Here is a 17183-nt window from a genome sequence, read left to right on the forward strand (position 1 = left end):
ACTTCAGGTACACAAATCCAAAAAACATTAAAGATGAGTGGTAACATCATTCACTCATCCAGCTTTCTCATGACCTAGTATTGAGAAAGCCTCTCAGAGTTGAGTAATTCCATTTTGCCTTTAGGCAGCTGGGCTCTGAAGGCTGAGGTTCAGGAATGACTGTGATACAGTAACTTCTGAGTAACAGAGAGTTGATTCTGGGCAAGTGACTTTGGGTACCAATCATACATGTAAGGAGTTTAAGAAATATTGAAGAGATACCAATTCAGGAAAAATGATTAAAGGTGGTCTCTCCTCCATTTGGGGCAAATGTTGCAGAAGAAGCTATTTCTTTAGAGTCATTTTGCTCTCTTCACCTTGATCCCTCCAGTGGAATGTAAGAGCCTAACACACAGGTATTGTCTGTCTTTATTCACATACTGTATCTTGACTTAGAATACCTAGCACATGGTATGACAAACAGTACACATTCGAGTAACATTTTAAAAATTAATGTGTTGAGGCTTACAGGTTATGAGTAGAGAAGAGAAGCCAGGCACAGACACAGTATTTTAGTCACCACTCCCTTTTTGCCTCACTGCCACATTCTATGTGTACGACTCAGAACTTCCCTCTAAGAAGCATACTGTGCCCTCTTCCTGCCTCTGATCCCTGATACTTCATAATGGTCTATGGCTGAACTCCAAGGCTAACTGGCTTCTCTACCATGGTACAACGAAGTTTCATTTAACTGGAAATATATTGAAAGGCACAGAATTACAGAATATGATAATGATGATTTAAATTTTAATGAAAAACAACATTCTTCAAATACCCCTTAATGGAACTGGAGGTTGAAAGTGTAATTTCCAGATTTAAGATGTATATATGCATGTACAATTCTAATAAATGCAGCCCTTTAAACATTTTTCCTGAGTTGGTTCTTATGGTGAGTAGGTGACTCACAACCATCCTGATCCCTTAACTATAATAATCAGTGTATCTACCTGAGAGCTTCTTGAGCTATATGCAGAGTTTTATGTAAGCTAGTCCTATTTCTGGCTTCCCTATCATACCATACCGTCTAATATTTGGCTTCAGATATGAATACTGCCCCTATTTTGCCACTGTTGTAGTCCTTCTCACAAGTACAAGATTCTCTTTCTTTCCTGTCTTTGAGAGGCTGAGTATCCAAATGGTGCGTGTGATCCCTTCTGATTTGGATTTTCTTATTGGCCCTTAGCCTCTTTGCTCAAGCTTTACTTCTTGTTTGCCTCATTTACTTTGCCACAAAGTATCTGGCTAAGACTTGGCCTCATTCATTGGGCATCTGGCATTCATGTCCTGTCCTAGCTCACGGACCTCTCAGCTTTGAATCTCTATCTTACAGTCTTTCTAATCACTTAGATTCTGTGAGATGGTCACATTAATCTGTACCCATCCAATGCTGACAAGATAGCATTTGGGGAAAAAAAGATAAAATGGACAAGGTTCAACTAGTCCCAATCCACCAAATGTAGATTAGGTCTAGCTGTAAAACTCCCAAAATGAGTTCATAATGATTATCAATTACATTAGCACTTTCCATCATCTGGCTTCTCTCATTTAACATTATTTGTGAGATTTATTCATGTCACTGCATGTAGCTGTAGATTGTATATTCTCATTGTTGTACAGTATTTCACTGGGTAAATATACCACAATGCATTTCTTTTGGATTTATACAACAGGATGGAATCGCTAAATTACAGGATATGCATCTGTCCATCTTTGGAAGATAATGCCAATTTTCCACAATGGTTGTACCAAATCCCTCTTGTCCCAGCAATGTATGAGAATGACAGCTGTTCTACTTCCTCACCAGCCCTCAGTTTTTCCTGTCTCCTATTGCAGCTATTTGCTGGATGTCAGCTTGTTATCTTTTATTTTAGAAAACTCTGGATTATATGCTAGAAGTTCCTTAGGGGTACTTTAAATTGGTATCTATTCCTGATCTGGGTAGGTAGTTTTACAATGTCTTAAAATGTAGCATGGAGTCTCTCTCTTGGTCTGTTTCTCTCCTTTTAAAAGATAAAGTGCTTCACAAATCAGGAACAAAGTTACTTTAGCCATTAAAATAAAATTAACATGGAGACACAATAATGTGGTGACATTTTTTGGAAATTAACTCTAATAAATAGTTTTATTCTACGCCATTTTTCTAACTGTCAGACTTTAAGATTATACAGTACCAACAAATTGTTCTGTAATTTCTATAATGCCCACTGATGAAAAGAAATTATAACTAAACTTAAAACAACCTCTCTGTGGTCTCTGGTGCCTTGAAATCTCCTATAACCCCACTGGAGGATAAAGACCACTCAATCTTACATGCATAATGATCTCTGGTTCTGTGTGTGGAATCATGAACATAAGTAAGAGAAATATAGTATATCTACTATCTTCATCGGTCTTTCAGACCTATGAAAACATAATTAACCCACATGTAAAAATTAGAATAAAAATCAGTATTAATCAATATTAAACAGGATGTTTTAATTATAAGTGCTACAGCATAATATACTCATTATACTGTATTGTAAATTTTTGTTTCCCACACCAAATGTAAGTTCCATGAAGACAGGAACATACCCATATCCTTTATTACTGTATTCTTAGTGCTAAAATAGTGCCTAATACATTACAGCACCTAATAAATATTCATGAGATTAAACTGAAGGAATATAATACACAAGTTAGAGTAAATAGCCAGGGAAAAATGATTCAGATTTAGGTAGGCAGAAGGGAAAAGAGGGGCTTTTCCAGGCAGAGAACATATATCAGCTTTATACTAGTGTTTCTTTTTACTGCTATTATCCTTTGCACTTTATTTATTTTTTTTTTTAAGATTTTATTTATTTATTTGACAGACAGAGATCACAAGTAGGCAGAGAGGCAGGCAGAGAGAGAGGAGGAAGCAGGCTCCCTGCTGAGCAGAGAGCCCGATGCGGGGCTCGATCCCAGAACCCTGAGATCATGACCTGAGCTGAAGGCAGCGGCTTAACCCACTGAGCCACCCAGGCGCCCCTATCCTTTGCACTTTAAAAAAAAACCATAATTATCTCAATTCATTCCCCCCAGAAAACTATGTAAGTTTAGGGGACTCCATTTAATGAAATAAATCAAAGGTAAAAAGTAAAAAGATCTAGACTTGTTCACAAAAAAAATCAATAAGTCTGTAGATAACAAAACAGAGAAATGAAGAAGTAAGTACAGGGGCGAAGCTCTTCAGCTGAGTTTTGATCTGGAATCAGGATGAGGAAGGACTAGAATCAGGGAATACTAGGAACTCAGTACTTGTAGTTTCCTGGGGTTTACAAATGCTGGATGTCAAGTGGGAATCTGGAGCTAAGCTCACTGCATGAAACCAGGAGGTAATGTGGTAGAAAGAGGTCAGAGGAGAAAGAAAAAGGTTGATGTCACCTGTTACATAGGACTGCAGTTGTGGCCTAGGGAGTCTGCAGAACAGAGACTTGGCTTTATAAACAGTAACTGAGCCAAATTTCACTAGCCTGGAAGTTTGGATCTTGGATCTCTCCAGAATCACCATGGGGCAGGAACATAAACCCCTAGTAAAGATTTATTTGTACTGGGGTTTCTAAGTGGGGGCTGAGTAGAGATAATAGCAAAACCTTTAGATGAGGAGGAGTGAGGAATGTAGAATGGAGCAAGGGAGAGAAAGGAAAATCTCAAAGAAAGCAAGATACATGTAACATATCCAAAGCACAAAGAAACCCAGTGCTAGGTAAATATCAATAATATAATAGGAATGAGAAAAAGAAATAAAGAAGAAAAGGAGAAAAGAAGGAAAGAAGGAAGGTAGGAAGGAAGGAAGGAATAAAGAAAGAGAGAGAAAGAAGAAAGAAAGAGAGAAAGAAAGAAAGAAATTTACAGGACATTCTCATAAGTGAACATAAATAAAAATATTTAAATAGAACACTTGTAGACTGTATATCAATATACTTTAAAAGACCACTACTGAGTAGAGTATGTCTGGAATGCAATGAGAGTTGAACATCAGAAAATCTATGAATATAACCTACCATGTTAATCAATTGAAAGAAAAAAAACCTGTATTATCTCAACAGATGCAGGAAAATACTTGATAAATTTCAACACATCATCCTGATTTAATTTTTTGTTGTTGTTGTAAACAGGAATAAGAAAGATCTTTCCTAAACTAATAGGAATTATTTAACCAAAACATATAGCAAACATTTTTCTTATTAGCTTAATTTCAAATACTTTCTTGTTAAGGTCACAAGAATTAAGAAACAAGCCAAGGATGGTTCTCATCACCCTGATATTCAACATAGTTGGAAACCCACAAAAATAACATAAAACAAACAAAAAATTAAAAAACAATAAATTTAGAAAGAATGATACCAAATTACTCTTATTCAAAAAGTGTATGATTGTCTTTGTAGAAAATCCTTGGATTGGGGCACCTGGGTGGCTCAGTGGGTTAAAGCTTCTGCCTTCAGCTCAGATCATGATCTCAGGGTCCTGGGATTGAGTCCCACATTGGGCTCTCTGCTCAGCACGGAGCCTGCTTCCCCCCCACCCTCCTCTCTCTACCTGCCTCTCTGCCTACTTGTAATTTTCTCTGTCAAATAAATAAATAAAATCTTAAAAAAAAAAAAAGAAAGAAAATCCTTGGATAATCTACAGAGGTATCGTTAAAACCTTTGGGGAGATTAGTAGGGTTGCTGGATTAAAAACCAAATATTAAAATAGAAAAAGATCAATCACACACCAATGAATTGTAATGAGTAATAAATATACCAAAAGAAATATAGGCATTTTGTAGGAAAAACAAGTAAAATATTTTCAAGGTTCATGAAACATCAAATATTCTGCCCAATGTATCATCCTCATGAATGGGACTCTATAATATAATAATAAAGATGTTCACTTTCCTGATCAACCCATAAATTCAATGCAACTGCAATAAAACTTCTAATAGAGATTTTTGTGGAAACAGAGAAACTGAACTCAAAATCACTTGAAAAAGTTAAAGTCAAAAAATAGCCTACACAATATTGAAGAAAAAGATGAAGGTATAAAACCTTACCTGTCAGATCCTAACAGTTAAGAGAAAGCTATTTCAGGGGCAAGGATAGACCAACAGGCTACTGGACAGACTTGGATTTTCCAGAAACAGATCTAGACATGTATGGAAACCAAATTTATGACAGAGATGGTATAACAATTCAGTGGGGGAAAATTAGGACTATTTATGAGAGTACAACTAGTTTTCCATAGAGAAAAATATAAATTTGGATCCCTACCTCACACCATGTAGATTATAAATTTTAAGATTTTATTTATTTGACACAGAGAGAGTGAGGGAGAAAGGGAATACAAGCCAGGTGAGTGGGAGAGGGAGAAGCAGGCTTCCTGCTGAGCGGGGAGCCTGATACGGGGCTTGATCCCAGGATCCTGGGATCATGACCTGAGCCAAAGGCAGATACTTAAAGACTGAGCAACCCAAGCATCCCTATAATATAAATTACTTATGAATAAAAAACATGAACTGGAAATCAAAACTTTATAACTTTAAAAAAATACATAAGAATATGTTTACAATGTTAGAACAGGGAAGAAACAAATCCTAAGTGGAATGTTCAACAATTTAGATGCCATTAAAATATAAGTATCCCCATAATAAAAATTAGTACACCTAAGTAAAAAGATAGGCCAATGTTTGGGAAAAGACATTTGCATGTAACACAGAAAAGTTTACTATCCAAATAGATAAATAACTTCTACAAATTCATAAAAACAGAAAAGCAACTAGTTTAAAAATAATAAAGGCTCTAGATAGGCAATTCACAAAAGAGGAAAAGTGAATGACCAAGAATCATATGAAAAAAATGTTTAGCTTCACTAGAAATTAGGGAATTGAAAATTAGAAAAATTAGACACCATTTTATATCCATCCGAGTGGAAAAGTTTGAAGTTTGAAAACAACATGATGGCAAAGATTTGGGAAGCAGGAACTCACAGGAACTGCTCATACGAATGCAAGCTAGACAACCACTAGGAGAGCAACTTGGCATTATCTAGCAATGCTTATGAGGTACACACACCTTAGAATGCAACAATTTCACATCTAGGTACCCTTGAGAAAAATCTACTTAGATGCATTGCTGAAACACTTTTTTTTAATAGCAAAAATTGGCAACAACCTAATTGTTCATCAGTAGGAGAATGAATTAATAAATAGTATTATATTTAAACAATGGAACATTATGTAGAGTTTGAGCAACTAATAAGAGCCATGTGTCCACTTGGATAAATCTCAAAAACACCATGTTGACTAGAAAAAATGTACAGAATGGCACATCATTTATGAAAACTTAAAAGACTGGATATTAATAAACACATTAATAAACAAAATGTGGATAAATATCCAAGACTGTTTTTCTCTGGAGAATGACAGAGCAGAATAGGATGAAGAAAGGGGGCATATGAAAATGTAATGTTTTTTTTTTTTTTTCAACTTCATAAAAACCTAGGCCAAATACTGGAAAATGTTAAAATTAATTAAATGTGAGTGGTAGTAGATAGGTATTCCTTAGAGTCAATTCCTGTTTATTTGAAGTAACACTTCCTCTTTTTAATGAAGGAATCTATGCATATTGCACTAAAAATGCCCATCATGTCTGTCTGCTCACTACTTTATACCGTGGGTACTATCCTTACCCATACTCCTTATCTCACCCCGTACCTTCTCACAACCCTGCTGGAGTCATAGCTAAAGGAACTAAAGATGTTTTCAACTAAGAAATCCCATTTATGCTGGCCAATGGCTTCCTGAAGAACAGAGACCTGAACCACATAGATTTCTTTCCTTGATGTTTGGAACTGATGTGTATTCCCTAAGTGGGAAGCAGGTCTAAAATGTCCTCTCTTTGATGTCTGTGCCTGCCATTTTGGGCCATATGCAATCTGAGGAGGAAGATGAACCAGGTCTAAAGAACTAACAATACTATGAAGAGAAGCCTCGGTTCTTGATAGCTCTTCATTGTTTTATAGAGCTCTCCAATTCAAGTTACTGTAAAGTCCAATTAAACTTTGTTTTCTGTTTGTGGATTTCATTAAATATCTATAATCCTACAATTATCTCCTCCTTACTCCCTTTTAACTTGGGCTTCTGATTTTGTAGTCTAAAAAAATTGTTTAGAAAAGATAAGTAATAGAATCTTTAGTCAATAATCAACACTAAAGGTGAAAACATATTTTAATGATGAGGGAGGTAGAAAGTAGCTTCTGAATATTAGAAGATAGTTCCTGATATTTCATAAAACTAAAATAGATTTCTAAAAAAAAGAATAACATCACTTGGGAAAAATTTTACTTGTCAATATTCTCAACTATACTTCACCACTTCTGCCCATTTGCTACCCCTCACTGCTGTCTAGAGAGAAAGGGCTAGTATAGATTTGGAAATGGTTTGTGCCAGTTTGCAAGTGGCAGTTGTTAGACTTTCAGGAACTTGTGAGCTATTTGCTAAGAATGGCCATTCTTAAAAACTGAATTATAAAAACATAATAAAATAACTTGTATTAAAAACAAAGGAAATACATCAAACTTCTGCACAGCAAAAGAAACTATAACAAAATGAAAAGGCAACCTATTGAATGTGAGAAAATAGTTGCCAATCATATAACTGATAAGGGGTTAGTACCCAAAATAAATAAAGAATTCCTAAAACTCAACAGCAACAAGATAAAGCAAAAAACCAACCAAATAATTGAAAAATAGGCAGAGGATCTGAACAGTCATTTTTCCAAAGAACATATAGTGAGGGCCAACAGGTAAATGACAAACTGCTCAAAATCACTAACTATCATGGAAATGCACACTGAAACCACAGTGAGATATCACCTTTGTGCATTACTGGTGGGAATATAAATGGGTGTAGACATTGTGTAAAACAGTATGGAGGTTCTTTAGAAAATTAAAACTAGAACTACCACGTGATCCAGTAATTCCATTTCTGGCTACTTATTCAAAGAAAACAAAGACCTAACTTGAAAAGATATGGGTACCCTCATACTCACTGAATTATTTATAAAGGCCAACATATGGAAACAACCTAAGTGTCCATCAATGGATGGATAGAGAACATGAAGATGTCTGTCTATCTATATTTAGTGGAACATTATTCAACCATGAGAAAGTATGAAATACTGCAATTTGTAACAACATAGATGGGCCCTGAAAGTATTATGTTAAGTGAAATAAGCCAGACTGAGAAAGACAAATACTGTATGATCTCACTTACATGTGGAATCAAAAAAAACCCCAAACAAATGAAAACCAGAAAGAGCACTCATAGATACAGTGGTTGCCAGAGGCAGGGACTGGGTTTGTTGGGGGAAATGGGGGAAGGGAATCAAAAGATATACACTCCCGGTTGTAAAATAAATAAGTCATGGGAATGTAATGTACAGCATGGCAATTATAATTAATAATCCTGTATTGCAGGGGTGCCTCCATGGCTCAGTTGTTAAGCATCTGCCTTTGGCTCAGGTCATGATCCCAGGGTCCTGGGATCAAGACCCACATCAGGCTCTCTGCTCCTCGGAGAGCCTGCTTCTCCCTCTCCCTTTGATGCTCCCCCTGCTTGTGCTTGCACTCTCTCTCTCTCTCTCTCTCTGTCAAATAAACAAATAAATAAAATCTTTAAAAAAAATACTATATTGCATATCTGGAAGTTGCTAAGAGAGTAGATCTTGAAAGTTCTCATCACAAGAAAAAAATTCTGTAACTACGTATGGTGATGGATGTTGACCAGACTTTCATAGAGATTATTTTATAATTCACACAAATACTGAATCATTCTGCTATATGCCTAAAACTAATATAATGTATGTTAATTACACCTCAATAATTGATGAGTGAAACTCATCACTTCCTATTTTTTTTTTACATTTTATTTTACCTATGGCTTCTGAGCTTATTTGCATCTATTGTTTTTTTTTTTTTCCATTCAAAATGGTCTTTTTTTTTTTTTTTAATTTCTTTTCGGTGTTCCAGAATTCATTATTTATGCACCACTTCCAGTGCTCCATGCAATACAAGCCCTCCATAATACCCACCACCAGGCTCACCCAACCTCCCACCCCCCACCCATATTAAGGCACCACTGCATATCCCTTCTTAATTTTATAGTCAACAGTATCTTTCATGTTAATAGCTTGAAATTGGCCATGGTAGGAGTATCTACAGCACAGATATCAGCAAATACTACACATCAAGGCTTGATTTATTATTTTGTTGATTGTCTAGATTTAAGAAAGTTATATAGAAAATCTTAATTCAGATTAACTAAAAAGGACTGTTGTTTATAGCTGTCATATTATAAACAGTACAGGAACTTGATGAAATATATTAAAAAACTATTATTCAATTTAGTAAAGAAGTTGCTCATGTTACTGATCCATACCTACATGTAAACTACATTTATTCATCAACTGCAACCATAGGCTGACTGTAGATACCAAGAGTTCAGCACAAATCAATGAAAGTATTCTCTGAGAATCAGCTGGCTACATGGAATTTACAATAAAGGGTATTACATATTTTATTATTTTTAAGTTGTGTGCTACACATCCATTATATCAGTAAGATTTATTATATATGTGTGTGTGTAGATATATACATATATATAAAATATAAAAAAAAATATATATATATATATATATATATATATATATATATATATATAGTTTATTCCAGAAGCAGCCTAGAAGGGCCACACTGAAATTACATAATTGATGGAATTGTTAGAGACAGGAAATAACAGACTTGCAATTTATTAATCCTGAGAATTGGGCATATTTGAAATAGAAGAGGTAAGTGAGGAAAAAGGCAACGCAAACTAGCATTTAAAATTTTTTTTTAAGTTTTATCTATTGAAGTAATTTCAACATCCAATGTGGGCTCAAACTCAGGATTCTGAGATCAAGAATCACATGCTCTTCCAACTGAGCCAGCCAGGTTACCCCATTCCCATTTTGTTAAAGAGAGAAGAAGAGAGGGAGAAGAGCGAAATTTCTGAGCAGCTACCAAGAGAAATTTGGCTAACAGTCTTTAGAATATTTCGCTGTGAAATGTAATAGAATTCCCCTGAGAGACTTTAATAAAAATTTACATTGTTTTCATTTGTTTAGGTTTTTGTGTTCCTTTGAATATATATCTAAACTTAAAAGGCCATGGAGCAGCTGAGTTATATTTAGGTTACACAAACATTTTGATCATAAAATTATTATTTAGAGTCAATATAGGTTCACTATAAATAAATTCTACCAAATTGCCTTTGTTCCTCTTACGATAGGTTGTTTATACTAGTGTAGCTTGACAATAACAATAAAAGTGACAACAACATAACTATTACTACCACTAATTATTGCTTTTGTATTACTGATTGCTGTCCTACATTCTTTACATGGATTAATTTGCTTTAAAATCACAACAACCTCATTATTTTACATATCAGGACAAGAAACAGGAAAAGTAGAGTAACTTGCTCTAAATCACATAGGTAGCAAAATCAAGTTAAGATTAGAATCCAGGCAATCTAGCCCTGAAGATCATACTGTTAGTGAACTATATAATGCTGTAACATTGACCAACATCAGCAAGGTAGGATAAAATTCATCTTACTCTTAGTTTCCAAAGGGCACTTAGATATCAGTTTAAAGATAACTGCATGTCAGGATGTTGGAAAACTGCCTGTATCACATATTGTTGAGTGATTTCATAAAAGCATTTATTGAGGATCTGGTTGTTTAACAGAATGTCACAGACTTTTCAGAAGAGATGAAGATGACGATGAATAAAACATGATTCCATTGCAAAAAGCTTAAAACCCAGATAGTCACTGCTTTTATCAATCTTTTGAATGAAGTTAAGAGGTAAATCAAATATGTCACAAAACTGAGTTAGGCTTAAAGTAATTCAAATTCAAAAAGCTCCTAACAGTTTCCACTAGTATTCTTAGCTAATATGTGTCACAGGAATAAATGTACAGGTTTGTGTAGTATTCGAAACCAAGTGCATAAATATAGGACTGGGGGAAAATCTGTTTTTATAGCAGCTTTTATATAGTGCATCTAGAGGTTTTAGGATTAATCTCAGGACTCAAGTATTATTAAAATTTGTGATGTACTCTTAGGTTATAATAATAGAAATAACATGCCTAGAACAAGAACTTTTTTTTTCCCTTAATGCTCTGTGTGCGATGGGTAGCCATCTTGGCAGTATTTTGTTTTGTTTTGTTTTGTTTTGTTTTGTTTTAAAGTTCAGACCATAACATTTTAAGAGGGACATTGAAAAATGTGACTGGGGCAAATGGAAAGGGTAACTAAACCAAGTCATATGAAGGATGGCTGAAGCAACAGGGGATGTTTAGCCTGGACAAGGAAGGCTCAGAGAGTACAAGGGATCAGATTCCAAAATATTTGGAGGGTTGTCATGTGGAAGAAGGAGTCAACTTCTGAGCTGCTCCAGAAGGCAAAACTAGCAAGAGAACTACCTGAAGGTTACCTCAGGTTAGTAAAAGAAAGTTGGAAGTGCTGAGCTATTAAAAATGGGTTGGACTTCCATGGGCTAAGGAGGGGGGGTCCTAAAGAAGATGCTGTGAGGAGGGCTCAGGGTAGGCTGTTGAACTGCATCCTGTTGAACGTCTTCCTAAGTGAAAATCCCGTGATTTATAATAGCACATCACAAATAATTCCCTCAAGTTGTAGAATACATACACCAGAGGATCATAAGTGAAAACTACAATTAACATATGAGTAGCAATTATCTTTATATTACTCCTAGAAACAAAAGAAGCGGTGACATTTGGGTCATGAGAAGAGAGGAAATAGATGGCCTGCGCAATTGCCTCTGTGCAGAGAAAGCCTGGGATCTAGGGGCAAAAGCCCAGGGAATCTGCTCAAGAGAGAACAGTGGGCTGCTTTTATACAAAGAAATGAACAGAGAAGGAATACAAGGTTTACCCTGGATGCAGCTTTAAATCCTTCAGCACAGAGCCTTGCAGTCATAAAAAAGCAAACACAAGTCAGCAAAACCTTTCCAGAGGTGATGACTAGAAACAGAACATATCACTCTCAATCTAGATAAAGGCTACATCCATGTACCGCATCTGCAATGTGGGCCACAGACCTTCCTCTGTAAAGAGGCTTTTTTTTTTTTTTCCAGCCTTGGGGGGAAAAGAAGAAAATGCAACCAGAATGACAGTGAAAATCCTGGCACATGGATCTTCAGGTAAATTACACAAACCAAGTTATTAACGCAACTGGCAAGTGGATGCCTACAGATGGAGTATGTAAAGGGAATCCCACCTAGGACAGGAGAAGCCGAAAGGAGCCAGTAGAAGGGACCAGACTGGTTGAATACAGGGGAAAAAAAATGAAGAGATGAGGTTGAGATTGCAGACAAAGCTCAGCAGAGTCAAGAAGAGTTAAGGGGAACAGACCTGTGCCCAGCTGACAAAAGCCCCAGATAAAATCCCGACCACACCATGCAATTTATTAAAAGCTGTTTCTTCCCCCCAACCAAGCAGCTTCTACTAGTCTGGAGCATTCTTTCTGACTTATTTCATTAACATTTCCTTCTTTTTCTGGAGTGGTCAGAGCCCCAGGGAATCTCTCTCTCTCTCTCCCTTCCCCCCAGCCAGTGGGGCATTGAATGAGAGCCAGAGTGTTGTCTGTGTAAAGAGAAATTGCAAAACCACAAATTGCAGAAAATCGTTACTGCCAAAAATCGAAAGGAACACACAATATCACCATGCCTCTTAAAAAGCAATTGCGCATTTTACAGGCCTCTGGATAATTCAGGTTTGTTTGGCAACATTCTCACCCATACCACCCAGAGACAATTCTCTTCCACCAGAGGCAGGGGTCCCAAAGAACATTTGTAGTTAAAAAGAAACAAAAAATGTGGGTGCAAGTCTTTCCAGGACCCTGTTTTGGCCCAATATGGTTCTATTTTATTCCATTGTGTAGTATTGATTTTATGGCCCCAAGAATCCCAGGGATTCCTGCTGAGACAGAGAGGGCCTCTAGTAAGGATGTAACAAGAATCCCTTAAAGACACAAAGCACTTTTAGATGGCAAACTCCTTCCCAAATGTTACCTTATGTGATTATCACAACAACCCTTTCAAAAAATGCTTTCCTTTCTCTTCCTCTAACCCGTAATAAAGACGCTTAGAAACTGAGGGGTTAACTAACATTCTCAAAATCATACCACTTCAGAGGGAGTGATCTGGGAGTCAGACATAAGCCTTCTGAGTTTTCATCCTGAGTTCCTTCCATCACCCACCCCCTTTCTCCATGGGGGCATATCTTCCTGACTTGGCTGCAGCAGAGCTGGGATTTTATGTGGCCCATACACATTTCCAGGCCCCTGACTTGGAAAGCTTCTGGCCATTCACTACAGATCAAGCCTTGTCTGAATGTGTGATTAGGTCGTTTTCCATTTGTATTGGTTGTATAACACAATCATCATTAGGACATAATGCCAACTCCTGAGGGGCTGATGGAGTCTGGCTGCCAAAATGAACCAAGTCACAACTGCCTGGTGATTTTAATGCGTTTCCATGACTCCATGGGTCAGACCAACTTTCCACCAGTTGCTCAGATGACGTGGAGAGGTGTGCAGACCTGTTTTTGTCTGGATGGTGCAGAACTTGGTGCAAGGTTACTTCTCAGAGTATTTGCTAATAAAATAGGTCACCGAGCGCTCTATATGTGCTTGAGGGGAAAAATGCAAAAATAAAGCAATCACAAATTAATCTCTTAATGTGAAACAGCTAGCTAGCTGTTTCCCGTGCTCCCTGCTCCCCCACCCCACCACCCAGATACAAGGTGCTCTCAACTAACTTTTTGTTGTTGTTGTTAAATGATGGTGAATTTAATTTTTTTTTATTTTATTTACTTATTTGACAGAGAGAGAGATCACAAGTAGGCAGAGAGGCCGGCAGAGAGAGAGGGGAAAGCAGGCTCCCCGCTGAGCAGAGAGCCCGATGTGGGGCTCAATCCCAGGACCCTGAGACCATGACCCGAGCTGAAGGCAGAGGCTTAACCTACTAAGCCACCCAGGCACCCCTCAACCAACAATTTGATAGAGATCTGAGGGTAGTAGTCACATATGTGTTTATGTTGCATATTTGCAGTTAATGACTAAAATGCTATCTTAAATTGCCTTTCATCCAATTTTCACCATGAACACAAACCAAGTATCTTTTAGTATTTAACATAAATCATTTAAAACCAGTGACAAACCTAAATGGACAGATACTGGGTGAGAAAGCTCCCAAAAATGAATATGCAGGAAAGTAAACACAGACTGTTCTCCTAAATAATTTCTATGTTCAGCAGAAAGAATACAGTCAAGGGCACCTGGATGGCTCAGTGGGTTAAGTCTCTGCCTTTGGCTCAGGACATGATCTCAGTCAGGGTCCTGGGATCGAGTCTGGCATCAGGCTCTCTGCTCAGCAGGGAGCCTGCTTCCCTCTCTCTCTCTGCCTGCCTCTCTACCTACTTGTGATCTCTCTCTGTCAAATTAAAAAAAAAATACAGTCAAAAGTTAACACTTGTACAAATAAAATACTTAGGACAGCACATGAAAAGGGAAACAGCTCATAAAATCTAACAAGACTTTATAGGTAAAAGCTGCTTAAAATATTCATAACATTCAGGTGTCTTGATAATGCAATAAAGACCAAAGCAATATAATCCAGAAATTGACATTTAAAAGAATTCCAGTGAATGCATAATACTTTGACATAAAACCTAAATGGCTTTAAGGGTGAATGTTGCTTGTACTGGTGTTTGAATATTTGGTGTATAGCAATGGGATCAATTTATTCTAGAGAGCAAACAAAAGGTATCATCCAGGGAAATCAGCAAAAACCAAGTTTTTCTTGCATTCAGCTAAATATCTAGTTTTCTCAGGGACTGAATGATTCAAAAGAGAGCTTATTAGAACCTGCATAATATATGTAATTAGAGTGAGACCTTTGGATTCTCCTGGGTCCAAGAATGTCTAATTAAATCTTTTCAGTAACTACTCTCATGTATCTTCCATTGGAAACTGTATGAATGAGGAGCTGGGAGTTGATGTACATTCTTGGTATACCTGGCTTGACCTTCTACCTATGGTTGTTGATCTCCTACTTACTAATCTGTAGTGACAAGCAACTCACTACCATTCGAGCTACTTTTAAATAGTTAGAGTCTTTATATTGAATTCATATCTATCCCCTGTTTTTTGAACTCAGGTACTATCAAATTATTCCAGAGACAGATGTAACATTCATATTTCGAACTCCCAGTTCAGACCTGGTTTAATTTTATTTGGTCTTTTAAAACAGAGGGGGTTTCTAATTTGGTACAGACACTAAAAGTACCAAGAGTAAAGAAACATAATACGTGGGAGATTCATTCTAGAAAGAACATGGGTTTACAGCATGGCTGCAATGCAGTACACAAAGGAAGGCATTATTAAGATAACCACTATGCTATTAAATATGAAACAGTCTGTGACTATGAGGAACAACTGGGCAAAGAGTAACAAATCAGACACCTGAGAGAACCTGAATATTCAAATGACTGGTATCACATGATCATCACATACAGAAGAACACCACCTAATTTTTCCACCTCACTTTTTTTTCTAACTTTTTAGATCCAACGTAGTAGCAGCCATGATCGGGTTCAATCTGTTTCCCAAGCAGTTGGTGAGATGCTGCACGATGCTAGACAGAACCACAGTGTGAAGGGGCAGACTCACACTGCGACTGCATTTGTTAAGCCAGACTTCAAAAAGGCAGCAATGTGAGATGGGAGCCATAAAGAAGAGGAGGTTTGAGGAATTACAACTGAGAAGTAGGTATCATTTCAAGAAGGAAATGTACTTACATTTTGCTGCAAGTAAAATGCCTGTCTTTAAAGGGCAGCTTCTGAAACAAAGAGGGAAAAAAAGTGTGTTAAAACAAAAAAATGTAAAGTAACCCATTCCATCTGAAAAAGGCATTGGATTGCCTTTCAAGGTACGTCTGCTGACTGAAAACATGAGGAGCCTGGAGCTGAAAATAGTGTAATTGGGAGAAGTAGCCCACAGAGCAAACATGGAAGTTTACTGTCACAGCTCACCACATGCTCAGCTCCCTGCCCCCAGAACATCCTAGAATTTCGAGAGCCCTTGACACTCACTTTGTCTGCCATGCCTGGTCCTAGGGAGAGAGGAAGAGGAGGGGTCTAGTTACCTTGTTCCATGGCTTAGATTCAGTATTCTCATGCTTCTGGTTCATACTGATATTGCACCTCATTCTCATAGGCTCTGTTCTGACACATTGTTCCACTAAATTAAACTCCTCCTAAAAATTACGATCTTCTTGATTCATGCTTATTTGGGTAAGTGGACAAGTTTTCTTTTCCAAGAAGTAAAGAGCTTTTCTGAGGAGTATTGGATGGGGGGCTTGAAATCAATGCCAGGTTTTTTCTTGTTCAAGACGGCAATAAAAGAAGACACAATTAGACTGTGCCTATGCTGGGAAGGAGTGTGCCAATTGTGCGGGCTATCTGTTCAGTGTGGCCACCTACCAGACAATTCAGCTTGCTTGCAAATCCTTTTCTGAGGGGGGTTGGGGGAGATATTGTGGGGATATATTTCCAAGGGGGTCCTTTTCAGGGTAGTAGATTTAATTGGAAACGGCAAGTAAGTCCCTATGATTGATATGAACAACTTGCATGCTGAGATTCACATGATTCCAGGTCATCTCTATGACTGAACATTCAAGTCATGGGGTCCTCAGACCTACAGAAAGACCCTGTCACGCCACCCACATGGATCTGGATGAGTCAGATTAGTCACCTCGGTGAGCAGTATTTTTCCAAGTTCTGCCATTTTTCATAATAGTGTGACTTTGGCAAATTGACTCAATGCTCCAGGATTGATAGAAATAATAATGAATTGTTTTAAGAGTTAAATAAGATAATACATGTAAAATAGTAACATAAGGCTGGCCTATCTAGTGTTTTACTGTGATTGTTATTACCAGAAGGCCAATTTGGAAAGCCAGATCAAGAAGATACTGTAAGTCTATGAAACTGGAGCTAGAAGGGTGGCTATGGAGAGAGT

The 17183-nt window shown here is 37.2% G+C and overlaps 1 protein-coding gene across 1 annotated transcript in view; it reads right to left on the reverse strand.

Moving 5' to 3' along the window:
- LOC111151466 (ankyrin repeat and fibronectin type III domain containing 1) overlaps window positions 1-17183 on the reverse strand; it is a 437740-nt gene that overhangs the window by 260153 nt on the left and 160404 nt on the right. Inside the window, exon 3 of the mRNA XM_022509473.1 lies at window positions 15962-16002. Coding sequence (XP_022365181.1) covers window positions 15962-16002 — 41 coding nt within the window. The remainder of the gene's footprint in view (window positions 1-15961; window positions 16003-17183) is intronic.

The sequence above is a fragment of the Enhydra lutris genome, unplaced genomic scaffold (assembly GCF_002288905.1).
Source record: "Enhydra lutris kenyoni isolate GAN:26980312 unplaced genomic scaffold, ASM228890v2 scaffoldscaffold26, whole genome shotgun sequence".
Taxonomy (NCBI): domain Eukaryota; kingdom Metazoa; phylum Chordata; class Mammalia; order Carnivora; family Mustelidae; genus Enhydra; species Enhydra lutris.